General features: G+C 43.0%; 1 protein-coding gene across 4 annotated transcripts; it reads right to left on the reverse strand.

Annotated features, from left to right (window-relative positions):
• Nucleotides 1-3,364: 3,364 nt before the first annotated feature.
• srlb (sarcalumenin b) lies at nucleotides 3,365-23,499 on the reverse strand. Of its 4 annotated transcripts, none has more exons than XM_089019214.1 (7): nucleotides 23,412-23,499; nucleotides 12,650-12,742; nucleotides 11,853-11,948; nucleotides 7,865-7,900; nucleotides 6,045-6,161; nucleotides 5,722-5,955; nucleotides 3,365-5,656 (listed from the first exon to the last, which is right to left on the reverse strand). In XM_089019214.1, the coding sequence occupies exons 1-7, from the start codon at nucleotides 23,497-23,499 to the stop codon at nucleotides 4,845-4,847; spliced, it is 1,476 nt and encodes a 491-aa protein (XP_088875340.1). In that variant the 3' UTR covers nucleotides 3,365-4,844. The 4 variants fall into 4 exon arrangements, with proteins under 4 accessions (XP_088875340.1, XP_088875339.1, XP_088875342.1 ...); XM_089019213.1 differs by having other exon boundaries at nucleotides 12,650-12,745; XM_089019216.1 differs by lacking the exon at nucleotides 23,412-23,499 and adding an exon at nucleotides 14,862-14,926 and having other exon boundaries at nucleotides 12,650-12,745.
• Nucleotides 23,500-23,883: the final 384 nt, after the last annotated feature.

The raw sequence follows: 23,883 nt of genomic DNA on the forward strand, positions 1-23,883 counted from the left end.
CATTGCATTGTGCAAAAGGACGAAGTGTATCCTTAATAAAAACAATCCTTAATACTTTGCAACAATGTTTTTTTTTTTTTTTTGCGATTAGTCATCTTATTGTGTTTCAAGTTGTGAAAAATGGGGCAGGCAACTTTTCAGAGTTGTCTGCCCTGGTGTCCGGTAATGTTTTGTAATGAGGTCCAGACACTGATTTAACCAAATATATTTCAGCCATCATTTGTTACCAGGGTCAGAAATCAACCTGGACGCCTTCTCAATCTGTTCTGCGGGCCCTGGAGCATCAAAATCAGTGTCGATGAAACTGTTGCTTTAACCAATCAGAGTTCGAATTGGCCACTCAAGGCCTGATGGAAGGCGTTGGAAATGTCAGAGTTTTCTCAAACTCTGATTGGGTAGTCAGATGATTAGCTAGTCACTAGCAAATCATAGTATCACTAGTCACCAGTGATAAGAGCATACTGGCCAGAGCTAGCACATCGTATCTGCATAGCAAATATATTGAGTCGATTTGATAGCGGTTTTGTCAACCCACAATGGCTGAAGGAGGAGGAGAAATGGATTAGGTTGCAGATAAACAGTTAAAGCCATTTTCAAGATGGACATTTCAAGAATAGGTGGACATCATTAAGAAAGGTTGGGCAGCTCCAAAGCTAGCAATAATAGGAAAAGCTCTGGAGTCATTGTGCTTTCTTGCAACTGTAATGGGCAGCATCTACACAGCACCGCTTTGTTCAGCGGAAAGGTCGGTACTGTTGGACAGTCTGCGGCTGGATGGATGCATGGCTTGAGGAGCCCGTGATAAGAAAGGAGCGTCAGCGCAGAGCGCCGATGCGTATGTGGAGCTTTCGCGGCGAGGAATTGAAGTGGATTTATGTGGGACAGTAGATGTGAAACAATCTCTTTTCGTCAATGGATGCTACAGCTTCGTGTTTGCTTTCAACATTTAGCTTGTAGTCGATGAGCACATTCCACCATGATGTCCCTGATCCACTGTTGGAAAAGACACTTTGATCCTATCAACTTTCATCAAGAACTGCTTCATGTAACAAAGAGGGTGCTTAAGAATGAATGACTCCCTGTGTCTTTGTGTTGTCATATTTGTTATTTAGTTTTTTTTTGGGGGGGGAGTTCTTTTGACTTCAAGCCGGCGCCGCGAGAGTGACTGCCTTTCTAGAAGCTCATGTATTTTGTTTTTCAACTTCCATTCCTTTCATAACTTTGCTGCTGTGAGTCTGTGTAAGCTCTCAGTCGTACAGGAGTGGTCCATGGATGAAAATGTTTCTTTAGCCATCATCTGTACTTCTTTGAAGGTGTCGGACGTTTCGCTTCTTATCCAAGAAACTTCGTCAGCGAACTAAAGTCTTACTGGTAGTCTTATAGGGTTTGTAGAGAGTATCAAAGACCTCATATTGGAACCTGAGTAAACATTGGCATCTTACGATGTGACTTTTCTCTTTACAACTGTCCCAACGCCAGCAGCAGTCTCAGTGGTGAGGACGAGACTGCTGCCGGACGTTTCTCTGCATGAAAGAACCAAATTTAAACCGGACCAGATGTGCCAAAATTGGAAATTTGCCTTAACACTACGTATTTTTGATTTAGGGAAAAAATTTACAAACAAATTCATGGTTGTGCTATGGGCTCACCAGTTTCATCCATAGTGGCTAATCTGTACATAGAAGAGATGGAGAAACAGGCCCTCACATCCTTCCCGGGGACAGAAACTAGACACTGGGTTAGATATGTGGACTATACTTTTGTCATAATTAAAAAACAAGAAATTCAATCCTTCACAGATCACCTAAACTCGGTAGACATCAACATTAAATTTACTCGCAAGGACATTAAAGAGAACCAACTAGCCTTTTTGGATTGTAAAGTAATTATAAAAGAGGACAGAGCGCTAAAAACAGAAGTCTTTAGGAAGGCTACGCACACTGACCAATACTTATTTTTCCATTCTAACCACCCTTTCCAACACAAACCTGTAGGAGTCATCAGAACCCTCCAGCATCGGGTTAAACTAATACCAACAAGCGTCGAAGGTAGAGAAAAGGAGTCAAAACATATCAGGAGACCACTCACTAACTGTGGGTACCCTCAATGGTCATTTAACAAATGTCAGAAAGAAAGAAGAGGGAATGAAACCAAAAATTCTGAAGATACAAAAAGGAGAGGAGTATCAGTACCTTACATTGCAGGAGTTTCTGAAAATCTACAAAGAGTCCTTCGGCAACACAAAATTCCTACTTATTTCAAACCGATAAACACTTTAAGGCAAAAATTAGTCCACCCAAAAGATAGGCTGCCAAATGAAAAACAAAGTAATGTAGTTTATTCAATACATTATAAGAATAAAAATTGTAAAGAGCAGTACATTGGGGAAACTAAACAAATTCTCAAAAAACGACTATCAACATCGCAGGGATAATACTAGTGGGCCTCAATCTGCAGTACATATGCACCTAAAAGCTAGCAACCACTCATTTGACAACAATGAGGTTAAAATCTTAGCGAAAGAACATAGATGGTTTGAAAGGGGAGTAAAAGAAGCGATTTTCATAAAACAGCTAAATCCGTCACTTAATCGATATGGTGGGGTGAGGTTCAATTTGGATCGTTCGTACAACAGCTTACTTAGTCAACATACGATTAGCAATACTGATGAGGTGATATCGGAGAAAGTGGGGCCATCAGGCCAGTCGTTAGAACAATAGGAACAATCAGTTCCTATTGTTCCTATATTCCTATATCCGCAGGGAGTAGTCGTCTGCTACCCCAACCTGAGAGCAGGGACCTATCATAGCAGAGTCCGGCACCGCCATGTTTGGACAGTAGGAATATATATAGGGCCTAAACTACCAGTAAGACTTTAGTTTGCTGATGAAGTTTCTTGGATAAGAAGCGAAACGTCCGACCCCTTCAAAGAAGTACAGATGACGGCTGAAGAAACCTTTTCATCGATTTGCTGCTGTGAAATGTAAATTTCTCCACTGTGAGACTAATAAAGGCAAATTCAATCCAATCCAATAAATAATATTGCAATATTATGAGGTTATCATGAATCCACACGTTCATAGTAAAAATTCAACCAGTTTAATGACAGTATTTCTTAAGTTTCTGCTAGTCACAAGTTATTTCCTGGCTAACGGCATCCTCTAGTCACTAGAGTCCAGTGAACGTGTAGTAAATCACACCACACTCGCAGCTGTGGATTGATTCAGACGTAGCACTACTGAAGGCCTAGGGTTGACACACACGGGCCACTGGGTTTAGTTATGGAAAATTATGTTGACAGCTGTTCCGGTTAACTAACCGATGTCACTTGGATTGATGTAAACAGAAAAAGCACAAACACGGATTAGACCTGGTCGATTAGAAATCTTTATTCTTGTCGATCAAGCTTCTAAATGATAATTTAGATTTGATAGTTTTATACCAAAATAAAAATGGGACACAAATGAATTCCAAATCAAATTCATAGCTCAATTAAGATATTGGACAACAATACGTAATCACCTTGACCCACAACCATATGTCGCAATTGCCTTAAAAACTGTGTGAAGAAGGGGGTGACCTGATCTTCTTTTTTCTCTTTGACAGAGCACTCTCTAGTGGACATACCCAAAACTGCAATACAATATCCTGTGTAACACTAAATTCAACGAAAACAGGGAAAAACAGGAATTTGGCATTTGACTTCAGCATTGAGAGAAATACCGGAGGTTGGTAATGAGAGAGTTGGGCATCAGTTTGTGCTATGCCACAACACAAACACACACAGACAAACACCCACTAAGTGCAGTAAACACATGCTTGTCCATTTTTTCCTTGTCAAATGGGGTATCACACCGCCCCCCCCCTCCCACACACACACAAATAAATAGATTGGCACATGAAAATAAATACAATTGCAAACCACATTATCTAAGTGTGGTTCTTTTTTGTCATTTAGACAGAAAAAAAACAAGATGGGAATCTTACTCATTGAAAGAAAACATCGAGAACACATTACATAATGTGATCATCTGGACAGGCTAATTGACAGTAATAAAAAGACAATAAGACCAGGTTTAAAAAAAAACAATAACCCCACTCTGAAGACTCTGATGACCGTTTGAGCTTAGCTTCCGTCACATTTCACGGATTGTCAACGTGCAAGACCACCGAGCGTGGATGTAAATGGCCTCCTTGGTTGCCTGGTAGGTTGGGGAATACTCTGGAGTTTCTTGGACATGCACCCAAAAAAGTTAAGAAAGGCCTCTAATGTCATGCAAGGTTAATAACTGTTAGTCTCAAACTACATCCAAAACAGAAGCTTGTATAGCACCCACAAAAGGTTTGCTTCAGAGTGAAGCATTTTGGAATTGACTTGCTGTAAAAGCTGTTTTTCCCCCTTAGGATATAACAACACTAAGTGACAACACCTCTTTCTTATTTCCTTTTTATTCACATACAAGTGGGCTGCTATCGGACTGGCTGTTTCCCCCCACCCACCGTTATTGTGCATCAGTGCCCCCCCCCCCCCAAAAAAAAAAATCCAGACAGTCCAGTATATGACCTCATCAACACTTGTATCCTCAAGCTGCCGTCTTCTCAAAATGAGCCTCCCATCCCACAATCTGCTTTACCGCCCCCCCCCCCCCAGTTCCCAAAAACGGATCATCCCGTGGTCACCTGAGGAAAATCAAGCTTTAATATCAGTTTCCTCATCTCCTTGTTATTGCAGGTCTTCTGAATTCGGGTCTGCCCGTTATCAGAGCCCTGTCTTTATCTTCACCTCCTTTGTCACCTTCCTTTCCTTTCCTTCCTCCTTCCTGCTCAAAGTGTCGTGCTTCATCTCAGTTCTTCCGGTAACGGTTTTTCGGCTTCTCTCCGCAGCCAGTGGCCTCGCAGGAAGATAGACCGGGCTGTTTCCCCGAGTTGATGCTGCTCAAGAGGGCGGGCAATTCATTGGTGATGGCCTTCTCAATCTTATCCAGCAGGCAACCTCCAATGTAGGAGCACTGGGACGACAACGGTTTGAAAGTGGTGACGGCGTTGATTCCGAAGAAGTCACGGTAGGCGTCGCGGTTGGGGAGATCAAACTTGCTAACGTTGGTCTTGGCCAGAATGGATTTGAATATGTAGAACTTGTCCGGGTCGTCCACAATTTCCTTAAAGACCAGTTCCGGATCACTGAAGAAGCTCATCTTCTCCTTGAAGGTCTGGACGTAGCGGTCCACCAAGAGGCCATGGATGCGAACGCGGATGCCGTGTTGACGGATGAACGCGATCTTGTTCTCCATGCGGTTTTCAATCACCTGGTTGAGATCCTCCAGCAGGGAGATCTCCTCCCGCTTGAAGAGTTCGCGACTGGTGTCCGGCGCGTAGTCGTAGGGCCAGAAAGAGCTGACGTAGACGCGGGGTGGCTCCGTCACATTGATGAGGGGGGCCAAGCTCCAGAAAAGCGCCCCATAGACTCGCATCAAATCCTGGGTGGCCAAGTTGTCGGCCTTGTTGAGGATGATACGAATCTGTGACTCGCGCCCCTTCAGTTGACGGAAAAGCATCTCCAGCTCTAATCCCACATCCAGCTTGGTGGGATCGAAAACCACAAAGATCAGATCGGCACGGTCGATGAACCACTGGCAGACATCATTAAAAGGGTAGCCTGGATGGAAGATAACCAATTTGTGGACGATTTTTCACCCGCGTGCGGGCTGAACGTCACTTTACCTCTCTCCTGCTGCTTGCGGTTCTCGATGATTCCCGGCGTGTCCACAAAAGTGACGCGTTCCAGCAACTTGTGGGGCATCTCAATTCCAATCAATTTTTCCAAGAAGTTTTGCCCGAATTTCTCCAGAGGTGAGAAAGAACGAGAGCTGTCCGCCGCCATCACGATGCCTTCCACTGATCGGATCTTTTCGCCGTGCATGATGACGGTGAACTCAGAGGTAGTAGGCTCAGCTCCTGATGATTCCGGATCAATTGCGACAATTAACACAATTATGTATGGGATCGCTGACAAATGAACGATTGATCAACGTCAGGTCGGCAACCTGTGTAGAGCTGGTAGGGGCTGTCATTCAAGCCCAGGAGGTAATTAATCATGGAGGACTTTCCTACACTCCATGGTCCCAGGAACAGAACCATGGGCTTGGATGTGATTTCTCCATCTGGGGGACAGAAGACAAGAACAAAGGTCTTTCTCAAATCCATGACAGCAAGTCCAGGAGCGCAGAGTTAGCAAACATTTTATCCCACCTGGGACCGTTTCGGGGAGGCGGTTATGACATCTCTCTCTCATCTCATCTCATTTTCCGTACCGCTTATTCCTCATTAGGGTCGCGGGGTTGCTGGAGCCTATCTCAGCTGTCTTTGGGCACGAGGCGGCGGACACCCTGAATTGGTTGCCAGCCAATCGCAGGGCACACAATGACGTACAACAGTCACTCTCACACTCACACCTACCGGAGGACCCGGAGAAAACCCACACAGGTCCGTGGAGAACATGCAAACTCCACACCAGGACGCGAACCCACGACCTCTGCACTGTGAAGCCGGTGTGCTAACCACTCGACTACCGGGCCGCCCCGGTTATGACATATATTTTTTAATTGCTAAAGCAATTGTGATATGTATGCTATGCTTTATTTTTATCATTCATATGAGGGGTTTAGATGTTGTTGCATGTCCATGTCCATGTCCATGTCCATGTCGATGTTTACAAAATCGTTTTGGATTCCTTGTACCTTGTAGCTGCGTTGCGGCAAACAATTCTTTGAACACAAAATGCCTGAGGATGGGTTTTCTGGCATTCATCTCAGAATAATTTCTAAGCGCCTTTCAAAACTCTCAAGGACACTTTACAATCAGGGGATAATGTGTGTCGAGGCTCACGCACACACACACACACACACACACACACACACACACACACACACACACACACACACACACACACACACACACACACAAAACACCACACTTTTTTTTTGATATTTTGAAAATTGCATTTGATCCCAAAAAAATGAGGGCGGCTGGGTGGTCGAGTGGTTAGCACGCTGACTTCACAGTGCAGAGGGCGAGAGTTCATTACTCGGCCCGGCCTCCCTGTGTTGAGTTTGCATGTTCGTGGGTTTTCTTTGGGTCCTCCGGTTTCCTCCTACATTTCAAAAACATGCATGGCAGGTTGATTCAATTGTCCCTGGGTGTGAGTGTGAGTGCAGATAGTTGTTTGGCTCTGTGTGCCCTGTGATTGGCATGCAACCAATTCCGGGTGTCCCCCGCCGAGTGCCCGAAGATGGCTGAGATAGGCTCCAGCACCCTCCACGACCTTAATGAGGATTAAGCGGTCTGGAAAATGGATGGATGGCCAAAAAAATCTGGAAACATATACTAGGAACCCTAAACGAATCAAGGCTATGGAGCAGTTTGAAAAGCACAGTCAAAAAAATCATTAAATCCCACACTGTTATGTCTAAAAAGCAGTAAATACAGAGCACAAAGCTGCAATGCAAGTAGCACTTCCCATCACAGTGTGACGTCTTGTGCGAGTGTGGGTATAGGTGTCGGTGTTTGTGTGGCTGTCGGTGTCCAAACCCATTTTATACTTTGCTCAAGCCAGAAATGCACATGCAAGCCCCTCGCATTTTGCACCATCACAAGAAATATTTTTCTCTAAAAACTGGCCACAACATTACGTAACAAATCAATAAGATGTAGTACGAGAACTGCACAGAGCTCTAATTTTGCCATGTGATCGGTTGTGTATCTGACATTGTGGCCGGTGACGTCAAGGCAAATGAGAGGGGTGGGCCAGGAAGGGGCTGAGCACTTGAGGCAGTGCCATGCACAGGTAAGCCCCAGCCGCACCCACCTGTGGCTGGGTCCCCCAGGGTTCGTCCAGGGTAGGCTGTTAGGTGGAGGGATGGGAAAGGGGAGCCGGGAGAGGCATTGAAAAATAAGGGTGACTGTGAGCCTGAATTAGTTTCAGTCTCAACGCCTGATTACAAAGACATTTGAAAAAAAATGATTTTGGAGTTAAGATGAAGAAAATTCATTTAAAAAGACAGGCTTTTTAAATGTATTTTTGTAAGTGTCATGAAATGAATGAAAATATGCACTTGGATACATAGAGGTAGGATGTAAAATTCAATGCTGGGAGTGGGGAACATTTTTTTCAAATTCATGACAGCTACAATTCATATATCCATCCATCCATCCATTTTCCGTACCGCTTATTCCTCATTAGGGTCGCGGGGGGTACTGGAACCTATCTCAGCTGTCTTCGGGCACAAGGCGGGGGTCACCCTGAATTGGTTTCAGGCCAATCGCAGGGCACACAAAGACGTACAACAGTCACTCTCACACTCACACCTAGGGACAATTTGGAGTGGTCAATCTGCCTGCCATGCATGTTTTTGGAGTGTGGGAGGAAACCGGAGGACCCGGAGAAAACCCAAGCGGGTCCGGGGAGAACATGAAAACTCCACACAGTGAACCGGCGACCTCTACACTGTGAAGTTTTCCTGTGCTAACCACTCAACTACCGGGCCGCCCAATTCATATATCATGATCATTTATATTCATTTGACCCTAGCGGGTTTTATGATAGCAAAGTGGGCCAAACTAAATGGTCTAGATCGGGGTTCCCCAAGCCCCGGGACGCGGACCGGTACCGGTCCTTGGGTCATTTGGTACCGGGCCGCGAAGAAAGAATAAATAATTTACATAATTTCCGTTTTATTTGTTATCTGAGTCCGAACTATGTTTTATTTTGAAAAATGAAAAGTCACCGCTTGCAGCGCATTTACGTGAAGAGGAATGGCTCGCAAAGCTCGCTTACTTGTGAGACATATTCAACCTCAGTGGTGGGCCGTCAGAGCCAGCAAGGCCTTCTCTGCTGGCCTAACATAATCAGACATCATTATCATAATTATAATAAAAGTCAATTTCATTAAAAAAGTATTTTTTCTAAATATATATATAATTATTCTACATACTGTTTTCCTGATGTTATATTATATCCATTTGGTTATGCTCCTTTCAGTGTTGTAGTTTTAGGTCAGAGTTTTTAATCCAATCAGAATTCAGCTAGCTTGTGTCGCCAGGCTGTATGAAATCTGACCGACGCCTTCAGAATCAACAGTGAGGGCGTCTGTGCGCTGTACATGAACGGGCACATGTAGTTGATATATAGTTGCGATAGCCAATCAGATCACGAGTTGGCACAGTAAGGCCAGCTAGAGGGCCTCGCGTTGAACATGACATGTACGCGTCCTGTGATTGGATACTCACTTTACCTCAGCCCTCAGCGGAGGCAGAGCGATGCAAATCAACCAAGCTACAACAGATCAGACCCGGAAACTTTAGCAGAAAAACCAAGTATATCTATTCGCTTTTTTTAACCCACAATGGCTGAAGGAGAGGACATCTCGCTGTCGCATGTAGGTAAGCCTATTCTCAAGAACAAATGAAAAACATTTGTTTACTTTTATTTTCAACAAATAGTTCGTTTTGTGAACGTCTTGTTGTTTTTCTTGTATTAAACTGACATTTTGTAATTTAGCGTAAAATCTTGTTAAAGATTGCATATTCTTGGTGGACTTAATAAAACTTTGTGGACAAATTATTTTAAATTTCCTTTTATTTAAGTGTTTGCAGTATCACGTATAGTGACAAGTTGTAATTGCTGATGCAGATTTATTGATGTGTAATTGCTCCGGAAAATAGCCTGTGTTGTAGACGATTAACGTGATGCCACGCCCAGTACTGCATGCGTGTGCTTTTGTAAATGATATCTCCAGCCGTTGTGTCATAAATTATGGTATTACGAGGGATATTTGTTCAAGTCGGACTAAGTAGGACTTCACTGAAGGCCTAGGTGTGAAATGCACGGACCGCCACTGTTCAACCTGCTCAACGAACACAATCTGTCACTACAGGGGAAAATGACAACTGTCTTCAAGTTGGCTGATGAAGTAGCTGCATTTAAAGCCAAACTGGATTTGTGGGGACGGCGCGTGAATAGCAGTGTATTTGACATGTTTCAAACATTGATTGGCGGGGTTTTTGGAAGAGACTGAGTACCTGTCTTTGCGATTAAAGGACAACCGACGTCACTTTTTTGTTTTTTAACTGACATCAGAAAAAACGTTTTATAGCATCTAAGATACCCAAAACACGCAGTATGATATTTTTAGTCAAATGCAAAACACCAATAGAAATGACTTAAAGTGTCCAAAATCTGTAAAAAATTGAGCTGCGAATTGGGCATTTTCAGAAAGTCCCGTCCTCAGTTTGTGACGTCACGCCAAGACGTCTTGCATTGCTAGTGAATCAAAACAATGGCTTCAGATTCGGAGAATATCCTTTCTTGTTACACATCCAGTTATGAATATGATTCAAATAGTTCGGAAGAGGAAAGCAGACATGTTTGCAATCGATTAAAGAATTTATTTTTGCCATTTTGAGGCAACATTGGGGGAAAATCTCTCACCCAAAAAAAGAGGCACAAAATGGCGACATGCTGTGGCCACTTCCGTTTGCACAGGCTGATAAATTCGTTATATGGCGCTTGGACGCCCTCTTCTGGGCTTCTGGCGGCTTTTGGGTGCAACACGAGGTCCCCAGACCAAACAAGTACAGCAAAATACATTGACGAGACGGAAGGACCGCTACAATGCGTCTTTTTTATGGTAAAGGGCGGTCCTTTAGTGACGTCACGTACGGACTCGTCACCAACTCAAAAACAAGACTTCCTGAATATTCAGCGCGAGTCTTAAAACGTAAAATGTAGCTATATGCGGTGGAATCTTTGTAAAATATGCTCAGTAGAAGTCATTTGAAGCCATTTTACAAATTATGGACACAACTTGTCCGGAGACGTCGGTTGTCCTTTAAAAGAGTTCGAGCGCTACTTCCCAGCCACAAAAGACCCACGAAATGACAAGGAATGGATCCGCAACCCATTTGCCAACAAACCAGGTGAATCCAGCATGCCTGTGAGAAAGGAAGAACAACTGCTGGAGTTCGCAAATGATGGCGGATTTAAAAGTATGTTTGAGACAACAACTTAAAGTGAGGGCAGAATACCACGAGATCGCCACAACAGCACTGAAAACCTTGTTGCAGTTTCTGACATCTTATTTGTGTGAAGCGGGGTTTTCTGCAGTGACAGCAATCAAAACAAAACTACGGAGTAGACTGGACATAAGCAAGACACTTCGGGTGTAATTGTCTCACATTATCCCTAGATGGGACCCTCTCGTTGCAGAGAAACAAGCTCAGGGGTCCCACTGATTCAGTTGTAGTGAGTTTTTTTTTTCTTGCGCTTTGCACTTGTTTTTGTGGTGTATCTTATTTTGAAGGCACGTTTAAACATTACCATGGTGACCATTGAGCGTTAAGAGGCAGAGACGATGTTACATATGTTGTTGCCCCGATGTTACCAGGACTCTGCTAATAAAGTTAGATAAAAATACACAATGGATTCACGTTTATTATTATATTTAAAAGAAAGAAAAAACAGTTTCCATGCCTGTCGTATCATTTTATATTGTTGTATTTATCCGCCGGTCAGTGAAAATATTGTCTGACATTAAACCGGTCCGTGGCACAAAAAAGTTTGGGGAGCTCTGGTCTAGATGGCGCATCTGCTGCATATTCCCCACCCCAGCATAAAGAATGAAGTCAATTAATCAAATAACTGAAAGTGTAAAAAATGTGTTTCAAACTAACCAGTCACATTATCAATCCCAAGAAAACAGACCCATACCAAACAACATGACAAAATAAATAAATAAATAAATAAATAAATAAATAAATAAAATTAATTAAAACAGCCCGAAGGCCTTTGACGGCACCTGAGATCTCGTGTTGCCTCAGTTCGTTGTACTTGTAGGCCTGCTCCATGGGCTTGATGGAGGAATGGTAGATCTTCCGTAGCCTCTGCACAGCCGCTGGAGAAACAAGAAAACAGTGTATGAGTCTTTGCCTTTATTTCCGTGGGAAAAGACACCGATGGTGTTGCACAATCACATCAACGTCTATTGAAAGCTTCAAGTTGCAGTGAACATAAAAACATCACAAAATCTTCAACAATGGGCAGGTATAACGCATTATTTTAGTAGCCACTGCTTTTTTTTGTTAGCCACAGCGTTCAACTGCTTACACTGCAAGGGTGTCAAACTCATTTTTTTGTTGCGGGCCACATTGTCGTTACGGTCTCCTCTTGAGGGCCATTATGAATTTGGGGAAGCTATTAGAATGTTTCATCCCCTCCACATATTACATATAGAGCGCAAAATAAATTAATGAAGTTTTCAAATTTGAAGTAAAAAATAATGACTCTTATTGTGGTTTACATACGACAATTTTAAATTTTGTTTTGGAATTTAGCAAGCATCATGGAATTTCACTAGTTTGATTTGCTTTCGCGGGCCACATAAATTGATGTCGAAGTCCAGATTTGGCCCGTGGGCCTTGACTTTGACACCTGTGGATTACGCCATGAGATCACACATCTAGTGGAGGGAGGCCAATATATATAATACTGATACAGTATATTTTTTGCACAGGTTTGCACTTTTCTTCATCAGAGCAAACCCAACAGCGCCACCTGCTGGATATGCTGCATTGGAGCGACCGCTCAATTTATCACCTGCATAGTCTGCTGCTTTTTCCTCGGTGGCAAATCGAAGCGTCTCCTCGATGTGGGATTTATCTCGGAGGACGGACGTGAAGTCTTCCTCTTCTTCTGTGAAACAGAGCAAAGCCAGTTATGATCCAACAATGGAGAATTTGGGGCAAATTATTCTGCGTTGACCATTATCGCAAAAGCACAAGCCATCCAGTGAGTGTTGTTTTTGCCTGCATCTAGAATTTAAATATCTATTATCATTTCCAAAATTGCATCATCTCCCCATGAGCTCAAATTGTCCGTACAGTTCATATGTCTGTCCTTAAGCAATTGTCCAGTGAGGACACATGTAAGGGAGAATCAGAGAATCCCAAGTGTCACGTCCAGTAGAGAAGCTCTCGGATGATTTAGCTCACAGCTGTTATTACGCAGCACTCTTCATTTAGAACACAACCTTCTGAAAATAAACAAATATTTGTTCGGTATCACAATGGGCTTTGCAGCAAAGATAAAAGAGTGCCCTCATCTGTCTTTTATCAGCTATACTTAGCCTCACATGACAGAATATGCTGGAGAGAGAGAGTGAGTGATTGAGCGAGTGAGCCAGAGAGTCAGAGAAAGAGTCAGTTAAAGAGTCAGAGAAAGAGTCGGGGAGAAAGTCAGAGAGAAAGTCAGGGAGAGAGTCAGAGACAAAGAGTCAGAGAGTGAGAAAGTCTGAGAGAGAGAGAGAGACAGAGATAGAGAGAGAGAGAGAGAGAGAGAGAGAGAGAGAGAGAGAGAGAGAGAGAGAGAGAGAGAGAGAGAGAGAGAGAGAGAGAGAGAGAGAGAGAGAGAGAGAGAGAGAGAGAGAGAGAGAGAGAGAGAGAGTCGGAGAGAGAGAGAGAGAGTCGGAGAAAGAGAGAGAGAGAGAGAGAGAGAGAGAGAGAGAGAGAGAGAGAGAGAGAGAGAGAGAGAGAGAGAGAGAGAGAGAGAGAGAGAGAGAGAGAGAGAGAGAGAGAGAGAGAGAGAGAGAGAGAGAGAGAGAGAGTCGGAGGAAGAGTCGGAGAAAGAGTTGGGGAAATAGTCAACGAGAGTAACTGGGAGCTAGTTAGGGAGAGAGTCAGGAAGACAGTCACGGAGAGGGAAAGTCAGACAGAAAGAGTCAGAGAAAGAGTCAGAGGAAAAAGTCAGGGAGAGAGACAGAGAGAGGGTCAGGAAGATCGTCAGGGAGAGAGTCAGAGAGAGAGTCGGAGATAGTGTCAGAGAAAGAGACGGGGAGAGAGTCAGGGAGAGAGAAAGTCGGAGAGAAAGAGTCAGGGAGAGAGTCAGGTTAGAGAGTCAGTGAGAGAGTCAGGTTAGAGAGTCAGGGAGACAGTCAGGGAGAGAGGCATGGAGAGAGTCAAGGAGAGAGTCAGAAAGAGAGTCAGGGAGAGAGTCAGAGAGAGAGTCAGAGAGAGAGTCAGAGAGAGAGAAAGTCAGAGTGAGAGAGTCGGAGAAGGAGTCAGAGAAAGAGTCAGAGAAAGAGTCAGAGAAAGAGACAGGGAGTGAGTCAGGAAGAGAGTCAGGGAGAGCGTGAGGGAGAGAGAGTCAGAGAGAGATAGTCAGAGAATGGTTGAGCGTGCGAGTGAGTGAGTGAGTGAGTGAGTGAGTGAGTGAGTGAGTGAGTGAGTGAGTGAGTGAGTGAGTGAGTGAGTGAGTGAGTGAGTGAGAGTGAGACAGAGATAGTTAGAGAGAGTCAGAGAGAGTCAGAGAGAGGGTGGATGGGAAGTTGAGCATGGCGAGGCATAGTAAAGGAAAGACAGTCTGGCTGACATGAGCCAAACGTGCAGTAGGTGCACCCCCAATGGCAGCTTTTAGGTGCGGCGTAAGTGAGTCGAGAAAGGACAGGGTGCACTTCTGATTCTCCCTAAGTCAAGCTGCTAAAAATGAAACAGGCTAATGTTTCCACAAATACAACGTGACAACAAGGGAAACAAGAGGGGGACAAGAGAGGGACCAGAATAAAAGCACAAAGAGCCATGTCGTTAGCAACGGTAATATACAGCAGTCAGACGGAAGCTGTGCTCATAAAGTGTACTGTACTACAATATAAAATGCAAAACCCAAAATGTATAGCGTATATTGTATTATAATACATACTGAAACAGCAAATCAGACCATCCAATATCATCTAAGATCAAATACTATATATTAATATCAAACCAACGATTAGACGGCTCACGTCATAAATTGATACAACATGAGAGGTGTCTACCTGTAGAACACAGTGCTCACTCCAAATCCCATCATTTCACGTGGCTCTCTTGGGTGGACCACAGTGTGTTGAGGTCTTCAGATTAGGTCTACATTCAGAAAAATCAAAGGGCCTTGCATCAGCGCACAAAATGAAGCCCGAGGGCACCAGGGGGAGTTAAACACCCAACATTTGCTGCCCGGGACCATGACGTGTTGTCACCAAGGCCGTTGCCACACGACTGCATCGTTTGCAGAAAACATTCTGGCAGGCATCGGCACAACCGGTTCATGACTCTTCTTTAGAAGATCAGCGTCATCTTTTGGAAGTGCATTCAACATAACCTGATTGGTATTGTAAGTAACATTTACACTATGTACATACATACATACATACATACATACATACATACATACATACATACATACATACATACATACATACATACATACATACATGCATGCATGCATGCATGCATGCATACATACATACATACATACATACATACATACATACATACATACATACATACATACATACATACATACATACATGTATATTGTACTCCTGTCCTCTGTGTGTCGATGACACTAGAAAAATCGCTCATGACTTGATTGAGCAAGAGGCATACATTCGTACTCAGTGGATGGATACGCAAACCCTTACAGCAACCTTTAAACTAACACCCTATGGGATCAGGTTGCACTGCTGCACAGTGAAGGTAAATTAAATTAAGAGTCACCACCACAAGCAGCTGGCAGGTTTGTAGGGGTTCCACTGGATGAGGGACAGGGAGTTTGTCTAATTTTAACCACATTCAAACAGGTCTATTTAAAGCTAAACCTTTTTCCTTTTCCCATTTTTAGAGTATTTCTATGATAAAACTACCGTATTTTCCAGTGTATAAGGCGCACCCAAAAGCCTTCATTTTCTTCAAAAGATGACCCTGCGTTTTAGATACCGGTTGGTGCACTTTATATCCATCCATCCATTTTCCGTACTGCTTTATCCTCATTAGGGCCACGGGGGGTGCTGGAGCCTATCCCAGCTGTCTTCGGGCAATAGGCGGGGGACACCTTGAATTGGTTGCCAGCCAATAGCAAGGCACACAAAGACATTGAACAGTCACTCTCACACTGACACCGAGGGACAATTTGGAGTGTTCAATCTGCCTGCCATGCATGTTTTTGGAATGTGGGAGGAAACCGGAGGACCCGGAGAAAACTCACGCGGTCCTGGGGAGAATATGCAAGCTCCTCACAGGGAGGCCGGAGCGGGACGCGAACTGGCAACCTCTGCACTGCGAAGTAGAGGTGCTAGCAGCGTGATAACCACTCGACTACCGCGCCGCCCCTGCGCCTTCTATGTTAAGTAATATTGAGCCACAATAGGTCTCACAACGACTGACTGTCAGCAACCACCGACTCAATTTCCCTCGGTAGAAAACCCCCAAAACTGTTCAACCCAAGCAGTCACTTGAAAGTGGCTTTGGGCAAATAAAGAGAGGTCTACAATCTTTCACCAGTCTTACTCAAGGGTGGGGATGGGGCTCAGAGAACCACATACACTTCCTAACCAGATGAAAAATAATTCATATTTCAAATACAAACAAAATACTGTATGTTGTTCTGCAAAGCATGTCCTCAGAAGAGATGTAATTGTTGACAAAACTATTTCAAGGTGTGTATAATAGATCCTAACCCAACAACACAGTGATTGAAAAAAAACAAGACAATAATCAACATGTCAGTATTTTTTTCAGTATTTGCTTACAAACAATGCCATTGAGGAACAGCACAAAATTGTTCAACAAGAAGCCAACACTTGTCCTGTGACTGTAAGGTGTCCTTGAGAGTTTTGAAAGGCACTTTTATAATGAAATGTATTATTATTATTATTATTATTATTATTATTATTATTATTATTATTATTATTATTATTATGAAGAAGAAGAAGAAGATGAAGAACATGAATAATTTATGGTATATTATTATTATTGTACATTATTTCACAAAAAAATAACTCTTAAAATGTTATTTATTGAGGTACTCTCTTGCATCTCATTCCAAATCTGCAACAAAAAAACAATAATTTAATAATCACTAAGTTGTCGTTACACAATTAACTCATTCACTGCCAGACGATGTGTTTTGTGACTGTCTGATGGTTTTTGTCATTTTCACTCAAATTGCAGGGCCCAAAAATATTGAGCTTTAGGACTACATAAACATTCAATGCAGCGTAAGAAATCATAGACTTTCTTCTTTTATCAGAAAGAAAGAGTTAATTCCTAAGTTAAGTAGTTCTGGATTTATCTGACCTTGAAATGGGGGCAGCTGTAGAAAAGGAAAGTGCTGCCCCCTCGGGGAGGGAAAAAACATTGCCAGAGGTCTGACCAGTGCTTTATCCCACCCCAGCATGAAAACCCAAAACTCGAACAAATTCGGGAATGGCGCTCAACGTCATGCTTTGCCATTCCTGAATTTGAATGGCAGTTAGTTAAAATGATAAACGTTGTTGCTCCATGCCGTACTGTCTTCCTTATGCTGCTTATGTCAACATAGACTTAACTAGCTAGACAGGATGAGAAATGGAGCCCAGACACCTTAAGATAGCAAATAAATTTACCTTAAGTAATAAAGCAATCAAATGAAACAGATTGCGCCTTTTCTAAATCTAATGATACAATTGTGAACAATAATAAAATCTATAATTTAACTCAAATTTCCTTATGGTTCTAAAATCCCTTTTCACCGTGTATGGACGTGGACTCCCGCGATGACGAGAGGCCACGCTCGGATGGTAACAGGTGGCCCCCCAGCTAATGGAACTGGTACTCCCCCATAGGTCAGAAATAGCGTCACAATGGGTCAAGAAGCAGACAGACACACATTGGAGGAGGTGCAGAGCTTCCTATTTTAAGTTTGGACTCGTTGCATGTGGACAAGTAGGGAGAAATCCACTCGTATGAATTTGACTCTCTTCTACTTCCGTGTGACTAGAGAAAATTTCCTCCCTAACAAAAAGATGCTACTGGCAACGAAGGATCGTCTTCGGAAGCTTCGACCACCCACAAAGTAACAAATGGCAAAAGCTCTCACTGCCGAGGCGTTGATCTGACATCAGAGGACACCATTGCTGTCCTTGGAAGGGGTCGGGAGTTGTCATTATGCATCCAATTTGCGCGTCTTAATGTTTGTGGTGTTAAAACTCATTATTTGTTATGTATTGGAAGCACCATCCATAAAGAGAATATCCCCTGGGATCATTTTTATCAGGTCTACCCTAAAAAGGTACAAATTATATTAACTCGTGCAAAAATACTGTATAATGTACAGTAAACTACTGTGACAACACAGCGTATCTCTCGTTTTAATGTCTTTCTTCTAATTGCTGATATTTCAAAACGTGAAGTTTAAGCTTTTTTCTAAAGAACTTGGGTACCAACAGATTACCTTTGCCTCAACAAAATGAATGAAAGGTGTATCTTGTTCATTGTTTGTGTGTTAATGTCTCAACTAAAGCAATTATTCTTTACAATATTCGGCGCCACTACGAGACTCATCACAGCGAAAAATATGACGGGTTGCAAGGACAACTGAGAAGAGAAAAGATTAACGAATTTCTGGCGGGTCTGAGGAAACAGCAGTCATTCGGTCTTTCATCCGGAGCCGAGAAGTCAGTGAAGCAGCGGTTATAGCCAGCTACCTAATTGCTAGCGAAATAGCATTAGCATCGAAGCCGTATTCCGACGGTGACTTTGTTAAACGATGCATGATGAAGGCGGCTGAACTTGTATGTTCCAAGAAGCGACAAGCTTTTGACAATATTAGCCTGACGATGAATACTATAGCAGAGGATTTATTGCATTTTCCATGGCAATTGATGAGAGCACTGACATCACAGACGTGGGCCAACTGGCCATATTTATTAGAGGAGTTGATGAGACATTGACAAGTTACTGAAGAGTTTCTTGAGTTGGTGCTAATGATGGACACCACAACAGACGAGGACATTTTCGGCTCTGTCGTTGCTGTATTGGACAGATTTGGAGTGGACTGGTCCCGCGCTGTCAGCCTGGCTACAGACGGCGCGTCATCCATGGTCGGAAAGAAAGCAGGTGTCGCGACAAAGTTCAAAGACAAAGCACAAGCCCTTAATGGAGGAGATCGTTTCTGGACATTTCACTGTATTTTGCACCAGGAGGCATTGTGTTGCAAGTCGCTGAAAATGGACCACGCCATGGAGGTGGTTGTTCGCACTGTAAATTTCATCCGGTCCAGAGGTCTGAACCATCGTCAGTTTGACAAACTTCTCAGCGACAGCAACATTACCCACAGCCTGCCATACCACTTTTTAATGTTAGTCAGCAGCTTCAAAACAAAACTTCTGTGATGGAATTCTACTTCATACAACTCCATAAATTTTATGTATGTATTGTATGTGTATGTATGTTTCATGTATGAAGTTTACAGATTTACAGGACAGGTGAACACTTTTTTCATTACACATTTAAAATCACTCTCCTTATTTTGTAAGGTGTACGCAGGGATTACATTTAGATTTTTTATGCGTATGTGTAAGTGATTTAAAAATTCCTTTCTTTAAAAGTCTCATTTAATCTTAAAGTGCATTACTATATTTTTCTGTACCAATTAAAGTTTTGTGCCTTTGTACAATCAGTGGGATCAGTTGCAATGCATATTTGTGAATGAAAAAAGTAAATTGCACATTTGTCTCAGGAAATATAAGGTGTTTCATGAAATGTTTTGTAAAAGGACAGTTCATTAAATGTCAATATTTTCCCAATGTTCTTGTGCTTCTTTACACCAAAACAAAGGAAAGACATGATATTTTTGCTATTTTTAGCAGAGTATGGTATAATTTTAATGGGCCGGTCCACTTGACATCTCCCTAGGTCGTATGTGGCCCGCGATGCGAAATGAGTTTGACACCCCTGATTTAGACAGTAAACGCCAACTGGAAGCAACAATAAAGTATTTAAGGCCTCTTCATCGTGAATTGATCACCATCCATCAACCAGCTCCTTTGTTGCTATAGCGTCTAAACACTCATATTTAAACTTTTTTGACTGAAACTAAAGACAAGAAGCAAAGATGAAAATCTGCATTGGCAAACCCTCCCACTGACCGACTGCCGTCATAGGGATCGCCCGCTCATTCCTCAGTCCTCTGGGGGGCTCACATGGAAGGCTCATCACCTTTCATTTTCCACTTCCGCTCTCGGTAGACATCAATTTTCCAATGGAGGTTACATAATGGTGCCAGTGCTGATCATCAAAGGGGCGGGACGATACCGTGAGCACAACAAGAAGGGAAAACATATGATGCTACCTACCCATCTAAGGTATCAATCATATTTAAAAGACATCTTGTTCATCTTGGACATTGCCAAGGAATCTTGTTGAAGTGGAAAAGTCATCCAAGTAACCAGTGGTGACCATCAACACATCAGGCTTTAGTCAGCGGATGATGCTTTAATGTTATTTACGTAAATCATTCATTTTCTGAACCTCTTTATCCTCACTTGGGTATCCGGGGGGGGGAGGGGGAGGGGGCTGGAGCCTATCCCAGCTCTCGGCAGGAGATACCCTGAACCGGTTAACCAGCCAATCGGAGGGCACACATAAATGAACAATTCACACTAACACTCACACACGTTTTTGGAATGTAGGAGGAAACCGGAGAAAACCCACACAAGCACGGAGAGAACAAGTAAACTAGTAAAAAATCCGAAGCTGGAATTGAACCCCTAAAATTCTTTTGAAAGAAAAATAAAGGTGTCCTTTTTCTGAATATTGTGTTGCAGTTACTTTTTTTTTATTCAAACACAAATTCAACCGTTTCAGGGACAGAGGTTACTATCGTGTTATCTGCTTAGAGCACAGGTATCAAAGTCAAGGCCAAATCCGGCCAGTCACATCATTTTATTAAGCCTGCGAAAGCAAATCAAACTTGTGAAATTCCATAATGATTTATTTGTCTCGGGCCGATTTGTAGTTTATTTTCAAACAAATAAATGTGTTTGACACCCTTGGCTTACAGCACAGGTGTCATAATGCTTGCTAAAATCCGAACAAAAATTTCAAATTGTCCCATATAAACCACAATAACAGTCATTATTGATTGGCTAGCTAGCTAGCTTTCTATCTATTTGAGTTACTTCCGGGTTGAGTGAAAGCTGGGGCGTGTGGCTGCCGCTGCTCACCCACAGTAAAATGTATCCTGTAAAGTGACCTTGAGAGTTTTGAAAGATGCTTATAAATGAAATGTATTATTAATATTATTATTATTATTACAGTGATACCTCAGTTTATGAACTCCTTGGCTTACGGACTATTTATTGGGATACACACAGAGCTGCCACAATGAGTGATGTGTCGTTCGTGAACGAGCCCGTTCTCCTAACAAGAAAATGGTGGCAGACTGTTTTGTCCTCTATTCCCCGCCCCCAGTCTTCGGTTAAAGCCACGTGATTGGTCAACAATGCAGCAGTGAGGGGGCGGGGGTTACAGAGAGAGAGAGAGTGAGGCCGTTCTCCAAAAAACAAAATGGCGTCTTCGGTTAAAGCCACGTGATTGGACAAGAACGCAGCAGTGGGTGGAGGGGGGGGTTAAACATTAAAGAGACAGCCAGACGACAGAAAGAGCGAGTGAGAAAACACACACACAGAAAAGGGAGACGACAGAGCTTGAAACAAAAAAAAAAGTGAAATGGTGAGAAAATGGATAGAAAAAAGTGGAATTTGGACTCGTTTCAACTTTGTTAGTTCAAAAGCAGAGTGTAGACTGCAAGGTTAAAATATCCCATCAATCAGGCTACACAAATAACCCACACAAGCCATCTGTACACTTGATGCAAAAAGCTATCAACCCAGTTAAACAGAACACAATTGATGAGGAAAAAGGTCAAATTATCGCAGGGAAAGCACCTCCAAGGGATCATTCCTCAAGATGGTGAAAGAAGGCTATGTTCCTCATCATATGTTTAATGCTGATGAAACCGGCCACTCCATTCCATCAAGCCATCACAAAGGTCAATAAAACGACTTTATTATATCGTACAGTTTATTTCGTTAATTATAATACCATAGCACATTATTATACATAAAATACGGTATATTTTGTGTCGTTTTAAGGCTTAGAAAATTAGAAAATTATGTTTCATGGGGACCTGGGAATGGATTATTCTCATTTTAATGGTTTCCTATGGGAAATTTATTTTTGGGATGCACACTTTTCACCTTACACACTGCCTGGGAACCAATTAAGTTCGTAAACCAAGGTATCACTGCATTTATTTCAAATGTGAAAACTACTTATTCATTAATTTGTTGTGCACTCTACATGTAAGATGTGTAGGGTCTGAAACATTCTAACGACTTCCCAAAATTCACAACGGTCTCTGAGAGGAAACCATAACTACAATTCAGCCCGCAGCAAAAAAAAATGACTTTGAGACCCTTGCCGTTTCTAGGGTGCATAAAACGGTTACAAATTATCATCTGTTTGTATGACTGATGCCAAATAATTTTTACAACGTATTGGTGTTCAGATGGAGGACAGGGATTCTCTGTGGCGACCCCTTTAATGGAAAAGCCAAAAGGAAAAGAAGATCGGTGTTCCCCACATCTGATTTGAAGGACCAGACAAGCAAGTCTCTTGATTTCTTCAAAGCGATGCCATCTGATAGCCTCGAATGCTTTTCTCAATGGTATGTATGACATCAGACTAGGCAAGCACCACAAATAGGGGAAAAAAGGTGCAAGGGGTGTGTACGAAACACCTGTATGGCACTGCGACCTAACGGGCACGCTACAGCTAGCGTTGCCCCTCCTGCCAGGAGAAGGCATGTCCCTACAAGGCCAACGGCTGGGAATAAATTGTGATTGTGACAGTGCAGAGTGACAGCAGCTGTGCAGCGAGCGTCTCTAAAGGCTAGCAATGGGGAGGCCAGGGTGGGAGGAGGAACTATAGTGGACTACAGTGTTGGGTTTCAGGACGCCTTCCAATCTTAGACACCTGACTGCCCGCCTGGAATAAAAATGCCCTGGCGATGGGCTGCTCGAAAGCTCAACGCCATCCCAAGGACGGGGCAAGGGTGACGCACAAGGGCACGGCCCTGTGTGGATGGCTTGGGGCTGCGGGCCCAAGCGTTATACGCCAATGTTAGAAAGACACTATAGAAGTTGTCTTGATCCTCCTCGACACTGTCATAATTGGCAGCGGAAAACTTGGCAAATACATAAATCAGAATAATCTTTATTGCCAAGTATGTAGAACACACAAGGAATTTGTTTCCGGTAGAACACGCTGCACTAGTATCGTCGTCAAAAAAACTGCTAAGTGGCACTATACAGTTCCATTTTGGCTACTGTTGAAAATCGACATGGATTTTAAATAGCGCCTCATGCTGGCATTCCGCCACTGTCTTGTAACTGAGCAACAGTGGACGGTTCTAGATGGAAACGTGGACGCTGTCAATCATATCACATTCAGGTGACTGACCCACCTGTGCGCATTGATAAGAAGGTTTTGTTGGGAGGTCTTACCTGCTGTGGCCCACAAAAGCAGCAGGGAGACGAAGCAGCAGACGGAGACGATGCTACCCTTCATGGTGGCGGCCAGGAGACCTATCATAGTCCCGTAAGCGCTATATATACCAGAGGGGGAAGGTTAAAGGGCAGGCGGGCAGAAGGGGCGGGGCCTGGAAAATGGCAGCTGTGTGTCTGAATGTGTATGTGTGTAGTGTTGTTGCGGTTGTTAGTGTCACTGCAATCCCAAAAAGGAGCCCGTACGTGTACAAAGAAGGCTGGGATTTTTTTCGGTGTTTATTAAAGTTAATTTTTATTTCATTTTGTCTTTGGCTAGTAAATTCCAGTTGGTTTTAATTAGCTATTTTAGTTTATTTTTTATATTATACTTTTACTAATACTTTTAGTATTAGTTTTTCTTTTTAAAATATAATTTGGACCACCCTTAGCCAGTTTGGATTTATCTCTATACATTTGTTTTCTGATGAGC

The sequence above is a fragment of the Hippocampus bargibanti genome, linkage group LG17 (genome assembly GCF_051943395.1).
Source record: "Hippocampus bargibanti isolate YZ-2025 linkage group LG17, ASM5194339v1, whole genome shotgun sequence".
Classification (NCBI taxonomy): domain Eukaryota; kingdom Metazoa; phylum Chordata; class Actinopteri; order Syngnathiformes; family Syngnathidae; genus Hippocampus; species Hippocampus bargibanti.